Source organism: Falco naumanni, chromosome 1, assembly GCF_017639655.2.
Source record: "Falco naumanni isolate bFalNau1 chromosome 1, bFalNau1.pat, whole genome shotgun sequence".
Lineage (NCBI taxonomy): Eukaryota > Metazoa > Chordata > Aves > Falconiformes > Falconidae > Falco > Falco naumanni.
Genome location: NC_054054.1, coordinates 35,101,104 through 35,127,283, shown reverse-complemented (window position 1 = coordinate 35,127,283; position 26,180 = coordinate 35,101,104). Strand labels below are relative to the sequence as shown.

At 35.2% G+C, this 26,180-nt stretch overlaps 1 protein-coding gene across 2 annotated transcripts in view; it reads right to left on the bottom strand.

The window, feature by feature from the left end:
- GPM6A (glycoprotein M6A) overlaps positions 1 to 26,180 on the bottom strand; it is a 138,069-nt gene that overhangs the window by 7,597 nt on the left and 104,292 nt on the right. For both annotated transcript variants that reach the window (XM_040588784.1, XM_040588776.1), the window contains exons 3-6: positions 23,304 to 23,460; positions 8,783 to 8,936; positions 6,497 to 6,573; positions 5,106 to 5,171 (exon numbers count right to left, since the gene is read on the bottom strand). In XM_040588784.1, coding sequence (XP_040444718.1) covers positions 5,106 to 5,171; positions 6,497 to 6,573; positions 8,783 to 8,936; positions 23,304 to 23,460 — 454 coding nt within the window. The remainder of the gene's footprint in view (positions 1 to 5,105; positions 5,172 to 6,496; positions 6,574 to 8,782; positions 8,937 to 23,303; positions 23,461 to 26,180) is intronic.

Here is a 26,180-nt window from a genome sequence, read left to right as displayed (position 1 = left end):
GAGCAATTGTATTGAGCATCACTTTTCTGTTGGGCTTTTTTCTCTTTTTCCTGGGTTTTAGCCCTGCCCCCCCCCCCTTTTTTTTTAAATCTCAATTGTTGTTGGTTATTTGTTTTTGTTTGTTGGGGTTTTTAAAGTACTTTATTTCAGTTATTAGATGTTCTTATCTTAACCCCTGATTTTTTCCTTTTCCCTATTCCCCTCCCCATCCCACCTGGGGCAGGGCAGGGGGGTAGTAAGCAAGTCACTGTGCAGTACTCAGTTGCCAGCTGGGGTTAAACCACAACACTACAGCACAACCTGTGATGATAGTGCAAGTGCTGGAGACGGCAGCATGTACCATGTTACTCTGGGACACTGTCTGATCACGATTTAGCACACAGGAAAAATAAATCCTTTGTATCTAACTCAGCTGTTCCAAAAGTTTTCACCATGAGTGGTCTCTGGATCAGGCATTTCTAGATCAAATAAGAGACACTAATGCTGAATCCCCATTCTGCTGAATGAAATTTCCTCCACAGTAAAACCCTTAAGAAAAAGAAAGAAAAAAAAAGAAAGAAAAAAAAAAAAAGTCTGATAATCCTAAGAATTTTGTCATCTCAGACAACTACAATTTGCATCCAATGAAAACACCAGTGCTTGTCCTTAGAGGGTAAGATTTCAATTAAAAAATTCAACCTGAACCTTGAACAGCTTGTAGAAATGAGAATCATGGAAGTGGGGAGAATCAGAGCAGTGTTCCCAGATCTTCCTGACCTTTTAAAACACATCTGTTAGAAAGCTTTGCAATTGAAGAGTACATGACAAAAATGGGACCATGTAAGCACATTTCTTAGCCTCACAAAATATTTGTTAAAGACCCAGTCAGAGACAAATTTAAACTTAATGTCTTGAAGTTTTACTTGGCATTTTTCTTCTATTAAAAAGTAGACAAACTCTTCAGAAGCTACATTGGGCACAGTCTGACCTTCACTAAACCCTCATTCTTTGCCCATCCCTTCCTTAAAAAAAATTGCAAAACCAAACGTGTGAAATAACTGCTGAAAACTCTTGGAGTTCACATTCACTATAAGTAGAATGACTTTCCTGGAAACAGCTACTTTAGCTTATATAATCTTAAATACATATCCATGTTATATAATGACATAGAAGTTTAACAGTCCCACTACCTTTGTCTTCCTGTTTAACACCAAGTTCCTAGATAACATTGTCACACTAAGGAGGTCATCTCTAAGTGGCTGTCTAATTGCATTTTGCAATTCCATGACCTGAATAGCCTGAAGCCAGTGGGGCCCTGTAAAGGTTTATTCAGATTGAAGCAGGGCAGCTTCCACATTCTGCCTCAGGATGTTTCAATTACAGACATATGCAAGACAGCGAAGGGTCTTTTCCACACCTATGAAACATTCCTGCTTAGATTTCTTCATAAGGTGCAAGGATGCTTTAACCTTTCAAAACTGTTGAATTGTATCTAGGCTAGGAAAGGTTTTGAGGTTTTGTGTTTTGGGTTTTTTTTTCCTCTTTCCTTTAGGACATCTCATCATCTCAGTAGGGCAGAAGTCTATATAACTATTTTCCTCTCCTACATGCATTTAATATCCTGCAGAATAGCACAGTCATACTGGGAGAGAAGGACCAGAGCACTTCTACATTTCCCTTCTTGTTTCAGGAGAACTGATTGCATCTCCATCTTGCAGTACTTAACTTCTATGGAAGTTCAAGCTGAAGAGTGCTGCTCAAATAGCAGCTTCTGAGAATGGAAACTGTATTTCATAATTCAGTTTGCTGCAGTGGCTTTAGGAAGACATCACAGGCAGGATGCTTACTAGCTTTACAGTCAACCCTTTAGGACAGTAGAGATTACATTTAAACTACTTCATGTCTTCTGTTTCTATCTGCCCAACACTGACAACAGTAAAAGTAACAAGTATTAGTTCGATGGTTGTTTCTGTATCCATTTATTATCTGTTCAGACATAAGAAAGAATAGTAATGTTCAGAATCATGCATAGTCCAAATTAAGTATGACTCAAAATCCTGGGTATTTTTTCCTGTGCTCAAGACTCACAGAAAACATCTACAACATAAATAAATCTATCAGTTTTTTTTCATCTTGAGCTGAAGTCCAAGAATGATAAATTGTCAAAACAAACTATTTGACATTTTCCTTCTTTGCAAAATAAAGCTTTCCCTGACGTATACTTTAAAAATTACGAGTTTTTCTATGCATTGGTCCTAACTCATAGGTCAATTCTCTTTTTGAACCCCCAAACAGCATTCTCCTTTGCAGACTAAAGAGGCAGCCAGTGAATTGTGAAAAAACTCTAACATCCATATACAAATCTGAGACAAAGAGAGAGACTAAAATAGTAGGAATGGAAAAGTTGTGACTTGTGACAAAAAAAAAAAAAGATTTTTTTTGTGGTTTTTGCACAAATTACTACAATTTTTAAAAGTGTATTTAAAAAATACAGTTTCATGAAAAGTGTTTTGGTGACAGATGGTCTTAATATTTATGAACAAGCTGATTTCTTTGGTGAATTTCATGACAAATATTGACAGTAAAAGAGTTAAAGAAATCTGCACATATTTAATAATCTGGCACTTGCAAATGTCCAGAAGTGAGGATATAGTGGATAATATGAATGTCATTTCAAAGAGAAGATTTTACCAATTCAGTTATTCAGCAGTCTCATTAATGACACACTACTATTACTGGCTGGTAATAAATATAATATACTTAACTATTTCAGTCAAATGGACTGTTTTAGTTTAAAGTAACTGTTTGCAAGAAATGTTTTCAAAGTGCAATAAATTCATAAGCTTTCTCTTCTGTAGAGGACTGGTATTTTAATCTCATTTTTTTGTTAGGACGTCTTGTTAGATTTCATAAACATGGAGATCTGCTGCTGCTGTGGATATATAAAAGACTGACTTCATTAAATCCTAGCTGTGATTATTCTTGCAACAGCATGTATAGTGAAGGGCATTGGTTCTCCAGCGACTTAAATAGCTTCTGCACACTTTGTTCCTCACACTAGCCCATTGCTGATACCTTATTACTTTCTACTAATTTAAGCATAGGATCTGGGGAAAAAAAATATTGTCTTCTTCCTATATGAGACATTTAGGACTTAAAAATTCATTCTCCCTCCCCTAAATTACTTATTTCTTGATTACTTCTTTCTTGGGAAAGCAAACTTGCCTTAAAGAAAGAGAACCTGTTAGTATCTGCATGTCCAAGCACAAAATTCTGAACTTTCCCTCATGTCCTGTCCCTGGTCTTTGGGCTACTCTGTCAAGTATGAAGCACACTGCTCAACCTATAAATGTCATCCAGTATGCTGGTTTTAGAAATTACCACCATCAAATAGTGGAATGTGCTAGTCTTCTTCAGGTACGCAACAGATCACAATGAGAGGTTAAAAAGAAACATTTAATTACAAAATTGAAATATATACAACACAGTTGCAAACATTTCATAAAGCATAAGGTTACCAGCACTTGGACACTACACAATTTACTAGCACTTAGACCCTTAACAGATTTCTGTTGAAACAGTTAGTGTTATCATGCCTGCTCTGTGCAGTCACACAATCCAGTAAAAAGCATACATGGGGATGGGTGACTTCAAAAATAAGTGAGTAAGTGTGAGCCATTACAGTGAATTCCTAGTGGATTAGTGCTTGGTGTAAAGCATCTACGGCATCTTTGATATGCTACTGTGAGCTCTGAAGGGTTTTTTTCAAACTTCATTGAAAGTATCATGTATTTAACTACATGGGTCAACATACGTACTTAATAAAAAATAAAAACTACTCCACTGAAAATGCATTTGTTTTCACTGAAAATCTTTTGGCAGCTATTCTGATTCAAAACTCCTCTTTGAAATGCAGAACTGTTATCTGAACAAATTAGCATTTGATAATTACTACTGAATATACTTCAAAACATTACTGCACTGGAGAACTAAGGGTCTCTTGGATATACTTTCCTAACACTGATATATGTAACTATATGTATAGATGATAATAATTACTATTTGGTCACCATTTTTTTCAGCTTCCAGTTGAAAAATCTCAGTTTGGGAAATCAATTAAATTATTAATATAATTATATTCTACTATTGTACTTATTATTTGTAGTCTTGAAACAAAAATTGCATTCAAAATATGTATTTTTCACTTAGGTATCTCTGCTCTGTTGGCAGGGTGTCATGTAATACTAAAAAATGGCAGAGAAGAAGAACAACAACAAAAAAAAATCACTAATGCAACAGGAACAGTATTCCTAGTAGCATCATTGAATGTTCTCTGATTGTCCTCTTTTATAAATGTAATTCTAAGGAGAACAAAAAATAGGTTTTAACGAAAAATTACTAGTAGCAGTAGTAATAGTAAACACCATCACTAACACTTTTGTTATGGAATACATCAATACCAAATAACAGTCATTTTTTACCTCCCATTCCAGTGTGTATTATACAAACCCACACTGGTACAGAATCCCCATCCTAAAAATAACTTTATGTTCAAGCAGACACAGCAGACAAAAGACAGAAGAGCAGGGCACTAGCACACACACTTTTTTCTCAATGAAACATGGTCATTGGCAAAATGTTATCAAATTTCAAGTAATCTTCATTATTAAAAAAAAAAAAAAAGCATCAAAAATAAGTCCTGACAGAAAAAACGATGCATTCACATATACGTCCAGAACCGATAAGAGTCCATTCCTAAAATAGCAGTTTGGAAAGCCTGTGAATACCCAGAAAGGCATATATCATAAAAGTTTATTACTATGGTTCTGAGACAGACAGGTGAGTTCAGATGCTTGTCTGAACACAGCAAGAGAATAGTAAAAATATTTAACATGTACTTAAAGGTGGGTGTTTTTTATTCAAAAAAAGTAATCATGACATTCTATTTCAAAGGGAATCCATCAATATATTTAAAAAAAAAGATAAGAGAGAGTATTGAAATACAGAATTCTGGTTTAGTAATAGCATTGAGTGATAGTATGGAAACTGAAAAATTGATACGGAGTAAGAACCAGAATGTATTAGCAATTCAGATGACAACAGAAGTAGAGTGTTGTGTAGCTTACCATAGCAATGACTGCTGCTCCAGCTCCAGCAAGTGCCACAATGAACAAGTGGAATGTCATATTTAGCTGCAAAGGGGGACAAAGAGCATGAATTTCATGGTGGTATGCTAAACAAAAGCTGAATAAAGTCAGAACAACATTGAGAAATAATTACCTTCCTGGTGCCACCCTTCCACAAAAGTAATGATTACTAATATTTTTCCAAAAGATTGACATCACTACATGACATTGTGCTTATGCTTGTTTTGTTACAACACTTCTATCAGGGATAAAGTATAATTCTAATTAAAAATACTGTGTTTGAATCATAACAGGTTAAGAAAAGTAATTATTTTAAAATAAACAGTCCAGAACTTTTTTCCCTTTTTTTTTCATTGGTTTTGGTTTTGGTTTTGCTCCCCCAAGTTACAATACTACCTTATCATACCTACAAACGTTTGTGGTGGTGTCTCTCATGGCAGAGAGCCTGAGAAAACCTCATTTTCTTTAGTTAGCTATAGCTTTCCATCCTCATATATTGATTTACTTCCCTTCCAAATGTGCAAATGAAATTTGATCATAGTGATATAACATAAACCAGGTTACCTAAATAATCCAAGTACACTACCTTCCTCACCCCATCCCAAATCAAATGATTACATTTGATTTTCATTTCAGTGATCTGGTTTACATAGCAGCCACTGAGTGCTGACTGCACAGCAAGGGTTAGATTTTCTTAGATGGTTTTGGTATGAAGGCAGATATTGTACCTTTACTCTAAGATTTATTTAAACAGTAAGACCCAGAGAAACATTCAGCAAAGCACCCTCTGACTAGAGAGAGGTCAAGATTTTAGCCTCTCTTTTTATTTTTAGATGTCATTTTGTTTGTCCTGTTTTCATCTTTGATCACTTAAAAACAAAACCAGCTGCACTGAAATAGGTGGCCTTTTCTTAAGGGAAAAGCTACAGAGATAAATGTACTCAGAGTTATTATCCTAACATACTGAAAGATTTGGTCAAATCCATTTGAAATCTTGACTCTCCTGTCACAACAGTAACCACAAGATCTTCAAACAGTGATTCATTATATAGTCCTATTCATTGTGCAGCAGGTGCATTAGATTTCAAAAGCATCTCAGTAAAAATATACATGACAATGGAATTCTTAAAAAAATAATAAAGTGCAAGTGTATTTACAAAACAAATGGCTGAAGAAATTGCACTGACTATATTTGCTACTTGGGAAAAGACTTGGAAAAGTACTTGCTGACTGTATTTTCCACTGGGATTTTATTTCATCACCACAGATAGAATTAGAACATTAATAGCAAGAAGAAAACACACATCAGTTACTTCCTACTGTAACATATATATTACAGATATGCCAAAAATATTATCACATTTATTCACCTCATTAGAGTCACACATCTTGATGAAACTTTCTGATGTGGTGCAAACCTTCTTTTCCTCTCCAATAGTTACAATACCTGGAGCAGAATAAATATGCACAGTATTTAGTATTCTTAGTACATAACAGTTTACTTCATATGAGCCATAAAAGCTAAGAAATAAAAATTCTGGGCAGCTTTGCAGAAATCTTTAACAACAAGATCGATTATTTCTTGATGATCAGGGGGCTGGAGCACCTCCTGTATGAGGGCAGACCGGGAGAGCTGGGGTTGTTCAGCCTGGAGAAGAGAAGGCTCGTGTTCAGCCTGGAGAAGAGAAGGCTCGGGGGAGGCTTATATTTGCCTTCCAGTACTTAAAGGGGGCCTACAAGAAAGCTGGGGAGGGTCTTTTTATCAGGGAGTGTAGTGATAGGATGAGGGGTAGCAGTTCTGAATGGAAAGATGGTAGATTTATATTAGATATTAGCAAATCTATCTAACAGATAAGACATTAGCAAAATTATTGTGAGGGTGCAAGACACTGGCACAGGTTGCCCAGAGAAGCTGTAGATGCCCCATCCCTGAAGGTGTTGCAGGCCAGGCTGGATGGGGCTTTGAGCAGCCTGGTCTAGTGGAAGGTGTCCCTGACCATGTGGCAGGGGCTTTGGAACCAGGTGATCTTTAAGGTCCCTTCCAACCCAACTCATTCTATGATTCTATGACAATTTCACTCAGCACAAAACTTACACATCACCTATTTAGCAAAATCCCTGAGTAGGAAACATGCAGGTAATAAATTTCCCACCATTTTTCACAAGGTCTTCACTCTTGATTTTGATCAGCACAATAATCAAAGCACCAGAAAATTATTTGCGACCAGTATGTATACATACTATGTTGTTCACAAACGTTCTCAACCTTCATGCGGACAAATGTGCCATATCTTGTTTTCAGACATGTTTATCTAGCACAAAGTTCTTTCACAAACATATACGTTATCATAATAATAGTTTCTTTATCAGCAAGAATAGCTAGGAACTGCTACGTTGCTTCCTTTATCCAATGTCCAGATACTAAATCAAAGACTAGCATGAAGAAAACTGGTATAACCGTTATCATGAAAAATGGTACTGTTCTTTACTATTAGTAATCAGCAGGTTTTACACTGAATTTAAAGGAAAACAGGTATGTTCAAAGACCACACTTTTTATATGTTAGTGTTCTATGCACGTTATAAATAGAATTAATAATAAAAAATAGGCACAAATATTAGCAAAATAAAAGGTCATAGAAAGAATTAATACTCTTGATGACAGCTGTACAGATAATTGCTTTCCAAACTCACCTATCATGCGGGGGGGGTGGGGGGGGGGGGGTGTAGCAATCAATAAATTTTAATTCCCCCTTCCCTCATGAAAGGAATAATATGAAATATTTTATTTTGTTTCAGGATAAGTGAAATGTTTAATATGAACCAAACTGTTTAATTCCCAAGTGATACAGCATTATTTTATACCTCAAAATAACAGTTAAAAATATACTGTGATTTTATATTAGGCCAAGTCAACAAAAGAAAGACTCGAGGAACTGCCTGATGAGACTATGATTACCCAAAGCTCTGTGGGCTGAGAAACCGTTGAGTCCAGAACATCTAGATTCAAATCAGTCTCACGGTGGAAAGGAAGTGAATCACCACCAACATGAGAATTATCAGACTTCTAAAGATTCTGAACACCCTTTTGTCCAAATTTCCCATCCCCTCAAAACACACAGGTGCATATCCCACTTTATTCTAATCTCCACAGTTCAGGCTTTAGCTTCTCTCTCTCTCTCCCCACCAGCCTCGTAGTGTTACTATTTGTATTGTGACTCCTCATCAAAATTTTTGCAGGCACTGAATCTTGTCCTGTCCCTATTCACCTCTTCAGAGACAGATGATAACTTAGGATCTCACATCCCCAAATCAGTTTCCTACCACAAGATTAAAGAGTCATTCTCCAGATAAATGATGAATTAAGCATTTTAGACAAGTTGCAACAATTCCAAAGGAAGAGACCAAACAGAAGCCCCAGGCCACATTTCCAGTGCTCTGGGAAGATGGACAGTGTTGATTCAGTTTTGTCAGGCCTGGAAATGCAGTGCATCTCTAAAATACTGCCTTGATTAGTGGGTAAAAGGATAGAAAGAGATACTTAACAATTGTTTCAGAAACACTGAAACAGTTCATTTCAGATGCATGGAAGAAATGCAATGGGATGCTTTCTTCCGTGAAACCTTGCTCTACATTTATTGCTCTTCATTCACGTACCATACTGGCGAAGATCCAAGCAGAGATTAGCTCCATCCACTACAGTTGCATTTCGGCAAATGGTCCACAGATTGAAGTACATGTAAACAGGCAGAGAAGTGAAAGCCGTAACACCAAGCCAGGCCAACATAAAGATGTATGTCAGCATAATAAACTGCAGTAAAAGAGGGAAAAACAAAACCAGTGGTAAGTCAGAACTTAACTGATACTCCATTGCAAAAAAAGGGTCGTCGGAGAAGTAACAAATGCATCTCTGGGTTTGCCTGTTTCTGTCCTTATTTAAATTACATTTTTGGTCTGATAATCAATTCATGATCTGGTCAAAGTGAGTGACAGAGCACTAACATGATGTTTCTAAAGAACAAGCAGTTATGTTTCCAGAAGTGCAAGCTTAACTCACATTCCTGTCAGTCACTCTTGGTCCTATGATTGATGCAAAGCACCACATCTGAAGTACAGACAGCTGTGTGTTTTGTGAAGCATGTCTCTCCCTCTCTCTCATCACCACTATTCCAGAGCTAAGACAAGAGGCCACATGGTTGCTTTTTCCACTATCAATCATAACGCAAAAAAAAACCCAGAATGAAATACTATAGGTTTTGCTTGCTTCTGCTTTTAAAATCTGGGCCTTAATAAACACAAGTCATTATCCATGGCTGCCACAGAATCTCACTGGCAAATCGATTTTTCATTGAACCAATGAGACAATGTATTTGCCATTTTGTTACTGTCTTTAGACATATTTGGGGTCGACATATAAGGGAATTTGTCATTCAGAACAAACTAAGGACACTTACCTCTGTTAATAAGAAAAGCATTAAATTACAATGCTTTGCAACATGTGTTCTCCAAAGGCTCTATGTTTGGGGTTTTTTTAGCCATGAGCTTAAAGAGTATAGTAATCTGCTTTTAGGAGGCATTTAACTCTACTTGCCTTCAGGACCAGTAGTTATGCTGGCATACCCAGTTTTGCATATATGTAAGTATGCTACATTACTACTCTGTTGTTAACCTGAGATGACTAACAGACACATTCATCAATAACAAATTACCTTTTTATTTTATGCTGTGGAAAGACTATGAAGAAGTTACATGGTTAAATGTGGAAGATAAGTCAGCCTCTAAACATCAAATCCAAATAGCCGCAAGATATGATGGCTTCAGAAATGTTGATGAATCTAAACACATTTCTGAAACAAAAATGTTTCACCGCACTAACATTTCTCTAGTTGCTTAACCACAGAAAAACATTGACTCTGAGAATAAGAAACAAGAGATATTTTTGAAAGCTGAATAAGCTGGTCTAAAATCTGTTTAAAATTAAACCTTAAAGAGTAAATAAGGGGAAAATGGAAGATATTTTCTAGTTCTTTTTTAATGTAAGATCTCTCATATCAGGCAATAAAGAAAAAAGCCTAATATAAATACAGATTTTTTGTTACAGAAATCAAATAAGGTCAGACACAAAAGAGTTGTAAATAGTAGTAAAAATTGTTGGAGGGGTGGTTTGTCCATGTGAACCTGATCAGGAAAAGCAATCCAGAACGACAAAAGGTTTGAAGTTTAGGTGAGGTAGTTTAATTACTTTAAAGTTATGGGATGGACATTCTCAAGCAGTATTAAAGGGACCTTAACTTGGTTTACTTTAACTCACTTCCAAAGGGTACTAAATAAAAGCCATTTTAATTCTGAGGAAGTGTATTTACATAGGGATTTAATGTAGTTTAATTAATCCAGTTTAAAAATCAGTTCAGATTAATTTTCCTGATTGTCCCTAGGTAGATGAATCTTGCAGCAGTAGTTTGAAAAGCTGAAGAATTAATAGCACTAAAAATAATTATAATAAGGATGCAGGAAAGTAAAAGATAAAATGGAATAAAGAATTGAAGTATTCTGTTCAAAACTTTGGGTATCTGCTTTCTATCCTTTTCTTTATTTAGCACTTAACACTTCAGCTTTATCTGCCAGTTTGTAAGTTATGAACCATTTTAACTTTTCCCTTAACATCAAACTAGTTTAAAAGGGAAACTGATGTTTCTAATTAATGTTTAAAGATTTTTGAAAATGTATTCATGCAGATAATGGCTGTCTTCCCTTCCAACTTTTCCCCAAAACACACTTACTAGAAAGTTAACTGATAAAACAGAGAAACTGATAGCAAAGTCTATAATAAATATACATGCTTGAATGTTACAGTAGACTTTTCTATGTGCCAGTTGCTTTATATAATGGAAATTCTATTCCATCTATTGCAGATAAAATAGTCAATACAAGCAAATACTTTCCTATACCCACTCCTGTTTATTTTTTCATTATCACTCCTTTATTGTTTTCTCTTTTTTTTTTCTTTCTCTATATCACAGTGTTAAAGCTATTGAGACAACATCTGGTTCAACCCCAGGCACTCATTTACAAATAATTACTTGGAAAATTACTTGGAAATGTAGATTCACTTCAAGGCTATGAATTTCCAACTAAAATGCCATGTCTGATCTTTATTATCAAGCTAGAGTTGTACTTAATTTTTCTAAAGAAAGAGCAAGAAATGAGAAAAACGCTCTGTGTTCTCAGAACATCCTTTAAAATCTCAGTTTGTTATATTCTAGAAGTATTTTAAAAGTAAAACCAGCCTCCTAGCTTATATCCTATGAATTTGCCAAAAACAGGTAAGTCTTATTTTTGAGCCTTCTTCCAGAATTTCTGGCCTAAATATTATTTAATAAATTTAATACATTTCTCATTGTGGTACATGCATAATAATTTAATGGAGAATCTTTAAATCTTTGATATTAGTTATATTACTAAACTCTAGTAACTGTTTTTAAGACTGGGCTCCATAGATTCATGCATCTTCCTATTCTGTGATTACCACCAAACGAAGTAAAAAGATCAGCCTTACTATGAGCATTACAATTCCTATTTAATGTCTTTTTGTTTTCTGATCTGTAGTAGGGATAAAACTCTCTGTAGCTTTGCTTGCTTAAAAATCTGTACTGAGAAAATACAAAGCACTGGTATAGCAAAGAGGGGAAAAAACAGAACTTAATAGCCTCTAAAAAAACTATCTGCCTTGGGCAATAGAATAAGAGCAGGAGAAATCTGTCAGATGATGGCTGCTGGGAGTCACAAGAGCTGCTTTCTTAAAGAGAATTGCCTGCTTGTTTATGGAAGGGATTCTCTTTGGAAAACATGATTCTGTTTGGTTAAGTATCTCAGAAAAAATGAATCAAATGCTGATTTCATTTTAAAAACATATTTTTTAAAAGGAAGAACTTCATTTTTCCTCTTTCAGTCACTTTCAACTGAAGAGCCAGTGGCCAATGATATGCCCAAATCCATGTTATAAAACCAAGAAGACGACGCGGTGGGGGAGGGCAGGGGGGATAAGAGACATTTCCTTTGTTTCATGTAAGAATAACTAAAATGCAAAACTTCAAAACTTCATGTTAAATCACTTGGTTGTTATGAGTTATCCCTGGAAGCTGCCATCACTGATATCTGTGAAGCAAACCACAAAAATGTTATCTGGGCAATAATATACTTTCTGCTGTAGGAGCAGTACAAAGGAAAATATTAACCTTGCAAAACAAGTTATTAGTTTCTAGCAACACGATGTGTTAGCTTATAAATTCTTGTTATAATGGGGTGAAATTGTGATGTTTATTTTTTTTTAAAACCACAGTGAATTTATTCTTTTTTTTTTGGATCATTTTCTCTGCTATTACAATCTTCCCTCTTTGCTCTAGAGACCTTACAAGAAATGCTTAAGGAGCCTGTTCACTCCAGGAATTAAACTCAGAACACAATCTGCTGAGATTCAAAGGGATCTTTCTCCTTTGAAGTAGCATTCTGTTATGTGACAAGCCAAAGATTTATGAAATAGCAGTACAGCATCTTAAAGAGGTATCACAGTTTGTTCTTTTGTATGCTATCTATTGCGTTGGTAGTGAAAATTGCTTTCTCTGATCAGTTCAATTTTCACTGAAAGAAGCTAAAAACATAAATAAAAAAAAAAGCTGGAACTGATAGTGAAATTCATCTACCAAATCGTGAAGATAAAAGTTCATTAATCAATCCTCGGTTCACATCAACGAAGAATAGCTAATGTGAATAATTATTTGAACAAAACAAATCTTCAGCCTTTGGAGCAGATTTCTTGTACCAACACCATGGATGGCAATACCTTCTTGCCAGATTTTATAAGCTTTTCGCTGCCAGTAATGGCTTTCCTGAATCATAATTTATCAAAGCAAGCAAATCATCAACCTTTCTGGAAAGATTTTTTTATAAAATCTGTTGCACAGACCAATGTCAGGAACTGGAGATTTCAGAGCATGCTCTGAAATGGTATGTATACAGCACAACAGCTTTCATGGTAGGCATAGCTCTTTGAAATCCTGTTTCCATGGAAAACATTACCCAAATCCTATTTATTTCAATACAATCGAGATTTCAGTTACTACTTTCTTTTTAAAATGCGCGGGTATTTGTCCCATGAAAAGCACATTCATTGAATTTCAAACACTTTTCTTGTTTTAGTTTTGTTATAAATATTTTCATACCCCTGAAGAAACATTTTATGAATGCTTCAGTGACCCTAAGGACAGAGACAGTGAAATTGTATCTAAAAGGTATGAGAGACTGATTGGCATGGAAATAAAGTAAAATCCAGTCATTTATTGTATAAGGGCACTGCTGCTTACTACAAAAAAATAATATGGAAACATAGCAACAAAATCAAAGTGCCTGAATAAAACTGAACTCCAGAAACCTCATGCTGCTGTGTAATTTTATCTTTGTTCCAAACCACTTGGCACCCTACATTTACACTTCTCAATTTAATCATACACTTATTTTATATGAATTCCCTGACATGAGCTCTCAACCCAGAGTTGTAAGAAGATGTACACCTTGCTGTGTTTATATCTCCTTTAGATCTATTATCCTGTGACACACAGAGAAAACTTAATTGTTCACTTCCAGATTGATGATCTAAGAGGTCCCTTCCAAACCTCCGAGGCTCAGAAATTCTCTTTGACAGTTTTTGCCAGAGATCAGAACTACGTTTATAGAGATCATGTACCTCCATCCTGCCAAAAGCCTATTATGCTTCATTGTGAAACCCTGTCACCTGAAGATGAGCCCAGGGTTAGCCCAGCTGCCTCTAACTGGAGTACCATGAGGCACCTGACCTCCGCAGCATGTTGTGCAGCCCTGGTTCTGTATGCAGTTTTCCAGTTGCATGTCAGAACGAGGCCCTGGGGGTCATTTGATGGCAACTCAGAAACATGAACAGGCAGATCTTTTCAATTTCCTCCAGAATTGCCCTGTCTCTCTGATGTCATGTTCACTTTCAATCGTCTATAGACGTGATTTCAATACTAACAGAAACTTATTTAGCTTTAGCACTTTGTGCAGCTTTAAATTCATAAATGACCTTCAACTTTCAGGCCTTCTGCCTCAGTCTTGTCCATTTTTCCTAGGAGAAATTCCTCTGAGTTAATGCTACTGTCTCCTTACCTTCTGCATATTCTGCATAAATACATTTACATATTCTTTTTAAATTATTCATTGCAGTTGCCACATATTTTTTTCAAATGCTGAACTTTGTCTTGAAGCTGTACCGATAGAGTGCATATTTCCTTCTGCAGTTTACAAGAAGTCAGACTTAAAAGTACTACTACCTCAGACTTATTGTTTAGTTGCATTCAGTTTTCTATAATGCAGGGTTCTGCCTGCTACATTACATCTACAGTCCAGGCTCAGTAACATCCTTTGATCAAGAAATTGTTATCATACATTAGTGTAAATATCAGATATTTTGTTCCTATTCATAATCTGTATTCTTACACTACAGGGTTTAGTTCTTTATAGTTTTGGAACGTTCAGAATTAATCCAACAGAAATCTGTAATTTTTGCTCTTTTAGAGAAGAATCTCTGCATAAATACTTCAACCTCTTTCAAATGTTTTTTTGCAACAGCATCTTAAGTGTATAGAGAGCATGAAAGAGAACAATTGGAAAACACACTGAGTTTCTTGGGAAAGGATTTTAACATTCCAGAATCTAAAACAGCCTTTGTTACTTAATCAAAGCTGTTAGGTTCTCTAGAACCAGCAATAGTATTCTTATTTATTTAGATCTAAATACAGCAGAAATTGAAAAACTTATACAGATGTCTTTAAACTTGTTGGTATAATAATGCCTAGTATGTTACAGATCATCCTTTGCCACCCTAGCCAACCTCTCTACATCCTATTCTTATGCACAGTATGAAATCTAAATAAGTTTAAGGACTGCTAAGTACCTCACAACCAAATGGCCTCCTCTAACATTCTTGTTTCATTGCTAACTAGCATCTCCTACATTCACACCTCATTCCAAAACAGAAATAAAAGATGAAGCAAAAGTATTTCAACTTACCTCATTTTACATATAATGCTGCTGGAAGAGAGAGATTGATGTTCTGATATTATCACTAAATGCACTATAAATCACAGAAAATACACACTTAGAAATTCTTTTCTGATTGGTCTAAAACATCACTCTCATTGCTAACAATCACTTGTTGGACATTTATTATTGCCTCTACAAAACGTGTTCAACCTCTCTCTCTCTCTCTCTGACATATTATATTCTCAGGCACAGCTCCAAGAGTCTGGTTGAAACATGGATACATTTCATGCTATGCTATTACTGTCATGTGGTTGATTCTTCTTGGCTTGGATTCAAGTCAACTGCTTCAAGAGGAAAAAAAAAAAAAAAGCCAATATTTGTCCAGATTTCTATTCATAGTGGGACAGACTTCTCAGATTTGCCTAATTGCAATTCATCCATATACTAAATGCTACCTAATGTGACATTCCTTAGATTGATAAAAGTTATTATGAGAAAATTATTAAATCCCTGAAACTAAATTTTGAAGCATCCATTTTATGGAACTTTATATGGGGTTTTTTTAAACATTTTTCTTCTACAGACATTTTAGATCAATGAAAAACTGATTTTCACAAAATTAAAAGCAATTCACACTTACTTTCTGCTCTTCATCTGCATATACATTTTTCTAATATTTATTTTGAATGTGTATTTCAAGGTTGAAATATGCTACACATGATGTCTATTGCTTTGTGACTATTTAGATGGTTATAAAAAGCTGGTTTACTTTCTGATTTACTCTGAATTGATATACTGGTATTAGCGAGGGAAGAGATTTCCACAACTGCATCAGAAACACAGAAGATTCTCTTAAAAAATTATTCTTTTTTAACTCTGTTTTGTAAACAAATCCACCTCAGAACATAGTCAGTTTGAAGAAGATGGCTTTGCATTGATGCAAGAGTAGGTTTTCCCTTAAGATTTTATAATTTATCTTTCCATCTTTCCTGTAATTTCATATTAAAAAAATACTTTTTTTAAAACCCACGAATCTTTTTCTAGAATATTGATGGTTTTGTAGCACTGTGCTGCTTAAAATTGTTAACATTAGTTGTTTTATATGTCCTTCAGGCGAGACCATCATTTTTGTAGTCCAACAGGCTTCTGAAGTTCTATGGAGAGCATTGGATCTTACTGCTATTAAGCAGCAGCAGAATTTCCTGTTTAATTTCATAATATTCCAGATAGGAATTATCTCCTTTTTTGCAAAATGTATATGCTTATATTTTAATATTCTCGAGGTTTTTCTCTGCCTTCCATTTTTCTTTCTGGTCATGTTTCTAATACTTTGAGGAACTCTCTGGGAATATAGCTAAACTATTGGGTTTGTATTTAAATGTGTTTACAGATAAATAATCTGGTTTTAAAACTGCTTATTTTAAAAATTGAATAGTTATCTTCATTAAATACTGCATCTTCACGGGTTCTTCAAATGTTGTTCATGCCACATAACTATTTGGTTTAAACACATAGAATATGAAAAACAATTATTTCCATCAAGACCCACTCCCTGACAACATAGGCAGGTCCTACCAGTAAATTTTCCAGGTACTTTGCTTCAAAATTGCCGATAACCTATTTATAAAGTCCTGAGCCATACTCTAATGGTTTTCAATGATGACAGGTTTTCTGTACACAGAAAATGATAACACTGCACTGTACAGATTGCTTACATTTTTTGCACTGCCAAAACTGTGATTTTTCTTCAGGAAGTTTGCATGATCTATAGTTGGGAACAAGACAGTGAAGCTTAAACTAGAAGACAGAAATAATACTATTATAACTTCTCTAAACAGATGTGTCACTCAACGTGAATGCCTGGCTGTCAAAAACAACATGTGTGCTTTCCTGATTTGTTCTTAATGGAGCTTGAGAAGCCTATGAGAGAATCAAGGGTAGGGACTTTCCTTTCTCATTTGCTGTCTTGCCAAGCAGTGAAAGTCGATAACATGGCTTTTAATCAGCCAGGGGATTCTGAAAATGTGACCTTAAATGTTAGAATTTTTCATCTGAAAAAAGAATTGATAAAAATACTCTGGCTGGCCAAGTCTAACCACCTTAACTTGAATGCATACATCATATGCAAATAAAAGGATACAAGCAGTGAGGAGGTAAATCTACAACTTTCCCTACTTTTTCCTGGGCAAGCAATACCAAACAAACATTGCAATGGTAAGTTTGAATTAATAAGATGTCAAAAGGAAAATGCAGTTGAAACAAAGAAGAAAAAGCTGTATATGGTTTCTGTGGATTTTGGGGAAAGTAATTTTAAGTGGGAGAATGAAAAACAAGCAGGCTAGAAACCATTGGGAGGGCATAAAGGAAATCTTTGACCATAAAATTGTGAATTTATGACAATGCCACTGACATTCACAGGTTTAAATAACTATTGAAAGAGTAAAAGGTCTATATGCAGTGAAAAAGAATAAGGCAGCCAGGTGAGAACAAGGTTCAGGGAAAACTGGTCGTCTGACGAAGCATTCAAGTTAAAACTGAGAAAGATTATCTGAACCTGAGGAAAATAAAGCAATCAGCTCAAGCAGTTAATGATGGTTCATAATAGAAAGATAAATCCCATGGAGGACGCGTCACGGCTCCCACAGCGAAGCCCACTTTGGAAATGTATAACAGCACATTTTCAGAAAACAGTTTCACTTAAAAAGCTGCTTATTGACTAAGCTTACATGCCAAAGAAAAATCCTGTTCTCCATGTGAAAGACACACTGTAAGCTTGTACTTACAGCACAATCTGAAGTAAAACCTTTTTGTCCGGTTTATCACCAACAATAAAAATTCTGTCAGTGAGCAGCAAGACAGAAGCCGAGAAGCTTCTGGCAAGGCATATTACAATGTCTGGCACACTCTGTTAAAGGAAGCAATGAACACTGGAGTCAACAAAAGGGCTGTGTATAAAACACATGGTAAGTTATGTGAGAAGAGGAATGATCAAACAAAAGAATGATTTTATAAGCGTGATATCCCTGAGTGAGAAAATGTGGAAGTATAAAATGAAGAGAAACAAAACCACCTGGCTAGGTTACAGAAATAAGACAGACCAAAAGCACCAAAAGCATCCAGAAATATGTAACAAAATAATTACTGAGCTCACTGCAAAAGATTTCTAAAAGTATAACAAATAGAGGGGGAAAAAAAACAAACTTGGATTCTTCTTTCTTTTTAAGAAAACATATGTATAGTAACAAAGTAGTTTGGAGAGTATTGGCATAAAGCTGAGAGATTATCTTAACCACATGGCTGACTTTCTAAGTGTTGCTAGGTCTTGTCCTTCTTATTTCAAGAACAAGCACATAAGATTACAAGGAACCCAGTGTTCTCAAAAAATTCCAGCATTGGTCTAGTATCCAGAAATAAGATGACTTCCAGAAACCTATAAAATCATTTGTATTTTTTACTTTATTTACTAGCTCCAGCAGTGTTTCGATAGCAAATGCTATTCACCTAAACTCCTATTAAAGGGACCAAGCAGGACACGTCCTACTAAATTAAGATAGTTGACTGAAGTGCTTGATATAAATGACTTAAAGGTTATTCTCTTTGCAAAATATAGGACATTCATTTGCAGAAAAAATCAGCTTGCTTGAGAAACTCTCTAACCCTCCCTCTCCTTTAATTACTGAAAGACCGTAAGCTTTCTCTTGGAAACCTTAGTGATGTTCCTAGTTAGGTGGGATACATGTGTGTCACAATATATTCCCTCCAAAGTTAACATCTCCATCAGCTTCTGGATCATTTGTGACAATAATTCATGATTCTGGTTTTTAACTGCGCAGTCTGAAAGGTCAGACCACCATATGAATCTCATTTTCCCCATTCCCCATGTCAGTGTCTGAAACTACAGAAGGCATTCGCTACTTAACATGTATGGGGACAAGAGTTTTTTTAGATGCTTTCCTTATTTAAGATTGCATTAAAGGAGTCTAGACCCATAAGTACATCTGCTGTCTTGGAAAGAAGGTCCTTTACTTCTCATAAATGAAGAAGCAGTGGTATGAAGTATTCTGCATTTCTCAGACACAGCAGTATTCAACTAGAAGGAGGGTCTCTCTATCTGACAACTCAGCATTTTGCACCAGAATATCCAGATATGGTATCTGATTTTCAGAAATGAGGGCTTCATTTCTAGCATGCAGAAACGATGCATCTGTTCTGGGTGGGAAAGCCAGCTGAGCCCGCACTGAACACTATTCCTCCTGTTACACAAAGAATCAAAAGTCAATATGGTGCAGTTTCACTGCCTCTACAATAACTGGTCTGGTAAGGGCAAAATGAAGTGGCAAGTTCACATCCCTTGCAGATTTGCAGAACTTCCATGGTTTGTCTTGCAAAATAAAATCTTGAAATATTTTGGAAAGTTCAAGTTTTAGTTTATGCACTCAAGAATCAAGGGTCAAATAGTACATAGGCATTCAGGTAGCCAAAATAATTTTCAAAGGCAGAAAAATCTTTTTCACTCATAAAAATAAAATGTTCCTAAATACTAAAGTTACAAAAGATATATTAGTCAGTGCAACTTATAATATAAAACAACTTTATTCAGAGCCTTAACAAGTTTCATTTAAAAGGTAAGATAGAAAGAAATAGAAATACAATGGCCAGGATGAGCTCTTTATTGAATATTTTCTGATGAAAGAAAAAGAACTGCTTTTCCATTTCATAGCATGAAATGAGGAAAAAAGCCTCATTTGTCTTTCTTTCTTCTTTTTTTTTTTTTTTTTTTTTTTTTTAATCTGTAAGCAGACATTCAAAAACAAGGTGTAAATGAGGTTTTCCATGATCAAGCCTGATGAATATAAATAGGAAGGGTATTAAAAGGCAAAACCACAGTGTCAGAGTCAGCTTCAGGCCTGTCTGCTATTCTTCACTAATCATGCTACAGCACAATTATATATAACTGTTTATTTAATTATCTAAAAACATGTTCAGGCATTGAAAAATGAAGACTAAAACCACAGCCATCCCTCCTTGAATGTGACCGGCATTGTTATTCTGCTTTTGTTTTACTTCTCACAGTAAATTAATTCTGAAAACACTGCCAATGAGACTCCTCACTGCCACTTTCACAGGCCCTTTCTCAGATCTGAGAGGGTACAGTTCACAGCAGCACTGGCATGACTTGGGTGCTAATCCACTGAATGCTCATATAGGCTAATTAATTAACTATACAATCACTGGAAAGGTTAGGTTGACTATTTCTTTTTCCATTACTTCAGAAAAAAAAATTCCTTTTGCCCCTGTAGAGGTAGGAAGTGAGCTATTCATAGTGAAAAAGGAAGGTCAAGAAGGGCATGTGAAAAGTTTCTGTAGATGCTGGCACTTGCTGTTCTTTAAAGCCTACTTTTCAAAAAATATTTTGAGAAAAAAGAAAAAAAGATGTTACTTTTCAGATTTCCAAGAGAAATATAGCTTGCCCATATAAAGTTAAAACAAGATTTTCCTCCTTGAAATTTTTTGTTGGTTGTTTTTTTCTCCATTATCCTAATAGGTTTAGTCACAGACGTAATAAATACACTCGTGCAAAATATTAATGAGAAGTAATTGCTGACAATGGTAAAGCAGGAGGACTTCATCTTCAGACCTTAACATGCTAAACTACTATTTAGAAAGACATCAGCAAATTTGATGTGAAATCATGGTCACAATTGAACTTTTAATAAGGTGGTTTTGATGTGGAGCCACTTTTAGAATTTTAATTCTTCAAAACAACAAATATCCTGTGTGTACATTTCTGTTAGTATTAAGGTATTGCTAAAAGAAATCAACTGTTTAGTCTTTGACAGCTTAGATTTTAATATTTGCAAAATTACTATCTCCAAAATGTATACTAGGAAGCTTTCTGGCAACATGTAGTTGTCATGTCAACCCTCTTCAATAGCATTATCTTATTTTAGCAACTGTACATAAAAAAATTTACTACAGAAAATGTGTATAGCAATAGAACAATCTGAGATTGGCAAACAAGGCTACTAGGTTCAGTTTACCTCTCCAGCCATCTTTCTGTTGTTCTCAAAACTTCTTTCTTCATATCATTACATGACTTAAGGAACTGAATAAATTATAAACATACAACTGTTGGACTGAAATATTTTTTAATTCTCAATGGTTTTTTATATGTAAACTGTTATTTGCCCCTTAAGAATTTTAAATATGAGATAATCAAAGTAAACTTAGTAAAAAACAGTATCGAATTTTAATTGACAAAAATACTGTATGTACTGCCTTAGTCTCAAACCTCTAGAGCACAGAAGCAAAAGCCAGGATAATAACCCAAAATAGTTCCAGACATTTGTATAGCAATCTTACTGATATATCATCAGAATAAGACAAGTAATTAAACAGCGGGGGTTTTTTCTCTTCCCTGGAAAAGAAAAAAAATTTCACTAAGTTAAATACATTATTGTTATTATCCTTGAACTCAATTGATGGCTTATTTTAATTGTGATCATAAAACAGTATACAGCCATAACCTTAGCAGCACAACGTATATCAACCCAAGGTTTCTTAAAGTAAACCACAAATAGTACAAATTACTGATGAAAGTAAAATGCTGAAGGAATTAATTTAATGAATCATTAACAATAACAGTTATATTAACAATAGAACAGATGTTTAAATGTTCATTTCTTCTAGACACGTACAACAGAATTACAGTTTATACTGCAAGGGCATCAAAGCTGTGAGAGGATGCAGCATTGCTCTGCTGCAGTACTGAGGACAGGCATTTATGAGAGCTGTGAAGAAAAAAATCATGTTCTGAAAAATTTGCTACTCTGTACAGAATTTCAACTAGCTTAGTAGGTTCTCAGTGAATATAGATGAGAGAATTCTTTCCAGGAGATGAAAGCAGTGTTGGTATAAGCAATGATTGCTCTTTATTTAATACATTCCCAGTTTTCATTTATATATTTATTTAAAGGCTTTAAAACAATGCTTAGTCAAAGTGCCAAAATCATACAATAACATTTGACAGAAATAAAAGAATAAAAGATGAAAAAGCAGCATTACTGTGGACCATGTTACATCTATGTAGGGGTGGCATACATGCTGCATTCCCCAACTTCCAAGGTATAGATTATCTGCATTCAGTTTAATGTCAGAGTCCAAAATACTAGCTCTGATAATCTTTAGTGTGACAAGAAAATATTCTCTTTAGCCTATATTTGGCTTTAGTCTATATTTCCCTTTAATAAATGTTGACATTTGTAGCAGGGTACAGTGGGAAACCCTCCTCTAGCTACTACTTCATATCTCGGTTGTTGTTAATATAGTATAACTTTAAGTGTACCTTAACACCCAGATCTACTTGGTTGTATTTAGTAATTTATTTTTCATCAGGAAATATGATTTGTTGATACTGACAACTGATTCTGTGTTTGCAGAAATATCCAACTTCAACAGCTACCAAGTGTCCAGGTATCTTACCTTAGATGCAGGGGAGTCAAATACCAAGAAAGTTAGTTAGTTACCTGACATTGAACAGAGGTCTGAAAATAATCCCAGTTCAGTCAACAGTTTTAGTATGACAAACCCCTATTTAAGTCCCAGTACAAATCAGATTTTTCTGAATCTAGGTTTTCCAGGGTCATAAGTGAATGGTATCTCCAATCCTGAGATAACGTAGGAGTAAATAATGGGCTGTTTGCCATTTAGAAACAAAACAAAACAAAACCTGATGACAGGTCTCAGCTTGTCCCAAAGAGAAACAGGCAAGATTTCTAAAATAACAGTGAAAATACTAGTAAGAAAAATATTTCTTGCCCAGTAGAGCTGAAGGCATTGCATACTTTTAGTCCTGTCCCAAACAGGTTAAGTTGCTGAGTGAATAAGCTTTCTGATTCAACTGGTGGAATTAATTGCTCCTAAGTAGCAAGAATTACTTAGTGATTAATCAACATAGAGAACATTTTGAACACTTTATTCTCCCTTGCTATGATTTTTAATGAATAACTTCAAGTGTCAGAAAACATGAAAGAAACAAACCCCCCAAAATAAACAGCACAAGGCACTAAAAATATACAAAATAGTTTAAATTGTTTTAAGTACAAAAGCTTTCTTGACCACTTACCCAGGCACTGACACATCTGCCGCAAGTGGTGATTTTGAAATCCCCATAGAGATCCTTGATGGCACCAGTTGTAAAGAATCCCTCCACCATCAGCAAAATGCCATATACAAAGAATGCAGCTGCTACACCATATATCACATACTTGAAGATGTCAATCCTGTATAGGAACAGCAAAAATTATTTATCTGCATAAGTATTATAAGCTGGCTCTGAAATTTCAGGGTAAGGTAATCAGACACACTAACCCTCAACGTTTCTACACTGGAGTCAGCTTCAGTGTTGATATGCTATGACAGCTGAAGCTGAGGACAGGAGTGAACTTTGGAAAATAATAGCATTATGTAAGAAAGACTGGGTCATTTAATTTAATTTAATAAAATGTAAAAATGGATCTGTGTAGGTCAGACAGTACAATTTGTCAGAATAACTTAAAAGTCAGTTAATTTTCATTTTATTTTTCCTCTAAATAAAGTGGCAAAGAAAAAAGAAAAGGGAAACCAGAATCTGACACATCTCCTGAGTAACACATTTTAGGTTATAGAAAAGATACTTTGTCACAATCTTGAATAAACCTTTCTACATATACAAGTAGTTCTCAAGCTGCAATTCCAATCTATGCTCTTTTCCTCTACTATTTTTCCACTTATTTTGCAATGGACAAAGTGATTGACACAGAATAATAAAGTCATCAAGACAGATCTCTAACTTCAAACCAGAAACATGTTATTACAAAGTAATAAGGTCAGATCATCTGGAATTTTCTATAATGGGGCTTTAAAAACATCATTTCACAGATTCAAGACTCAAAAAATGGATGGATGGCTTACAGTCTAACATGCAGAGCACTGAAAGGCTCAACTTGTTAAAAAGATTACCTGGATTGTGTGGTTGTCCTCCTGCCCAGCACTGTCTAGAAGCTCACCAGTGGCTTAAGGAGGCTCTGCCTTCTAAATGTTCTCTCACGACCAGGGTTTGTGAAAAGATGTTTGAAAGCACCTCTCTGCTCTTAAGTGTTCTGTCTAAACTTGGAAAAATTCCTAGTAACCATTGCCGTGGATCAGCAGATTTCAATGTTTCCTATTTGGACTTGTCTAAAAAGCTAGGCATGGTAGGCTTCCAGTTTATCAACATGACAAGGCAGGAGTTTTGCAACTGTAGAAAATGGTAATATGAAGGTTTAAGATGTTAGTAAGTTCCAATCATATTGTCCAGGTCAAGATATCAGCAGTTCATAACAGAGTAGGACAAAAAATAAGCCAGAGACCCATTAGGATCTGCAAATGAATTTTGACATGCACCAAACAATTACTTAAACTGGAAATTTCTCAAGACATAAAAGTTAATATTTTTATTGTTATGAAAATAAGTATTTTATGATAACATATCTTTAGAATCACACTTCTTATCATTACACAAAAGACAACTCTCAATATGTGTTTTATATATAACAAAGCTCAAAACCCCATTAAAATATTTTTGACTCTGGATGGTTTTCAAGAGATTAAAAGTCAGCTTCAAGTTTACAGTTGATGTTTTAGATCAGGGGTCCTCAAACTTTTTTAAACAGGGGGCTGGCATGTGGATGCAGTGGCAGGCAGTCATCTGCGGCTGCTTGGTTTCCCCCCCAACCCCTGGCGGGGGGCGTGGGGGGGGGGGGGGGGGGGGCGTCTGTAAATACCGGGGGCCAGACTGAGGACCCTGGGGGGCTGTATCCGGCCCACGGGCCGTAGTTTGAGGACCCCTGTTTTAGATGTATGACTGTGTCTACAACATCAGTGAAGGTATCTTAAGTTTGCATTAGTCTCATAAAAATGCAATTAAACTTATGATGTGATTGGGGGTGGACAAAGTATTATAAATTAATGCTTTTGGCACCTTTGTAGCATTTTTTTGTAAGACGATAGCTGAAGGATTCTAGGAATGAAACAGGATATTTTTTCCCTAATATTACAGTAACAATACCCTGTCAGCTTTTTTCTACATCACTTTTTCTTTCATACTCAAGTGAAAACTAGTGTAAGTTGACATCTATATGGAATAGATACATAAACTATTCAAAATGGCAAAATAAATTTAACACTACAGACAGTATTAGAAGTTGCAAACATGAGATTTATTTTAATACATATAATTGCTGATTATATTGTAAATATGCTATTTCCCTAATTTTATAGTAATTCAGCCAGCATAACACTGTTTTAACAGGAAAATGATGTTTTGAGCCAATTTTGTCCTTACTCATGAAACTAAACTTAGAAGAAACAGACAGCAACTTTGTGACTATTCCATAAGATCTCTTCCAATTCCTGTTTTATAGACCTTATGACATTGTGACCTCCACCACTGCCTTAACTAGATTAAGAGTTTCAGGAAGTCTAGAGACTATTTTAGCCCTTGCAACAACCCTTTAAATCATCTGTGCTGAGCCTCCCACTGAGCTACTTGTATCAAAAAGCCTGCTAAAAGATCTTTGCTTTTCCCTCAGTCTTATCTGCAGCTAAAAGAATAACTTCACTTAAAAATTCCTTTCACAAGGAAAAAATATATATAGCTATACACTGGCCAAATACAGAAGTAAATTTCTTCCTCGTACACTTTCTACAGAGAGAAGCAGTAAAACCTCTATTGAAGAGACTCCTTGAGGCGAAATAGCCAGACTAACTCCAAGGAGAAAGGACCTTGTATAATTCAAAGAGTAAAGATATAAACGAAAATTGTGAAGCAATTATTTGACTACCTCTTTACAAGTCAGATAAAACAGCATTGGAATATAACTACATCTAGCATGTGCTGTATTTAAAGAAAACATATTACAACAGGTTTATATATATATATAGTTTTGAAGATAGTGTTGGTATTAAATTATTTCTGCAGCAT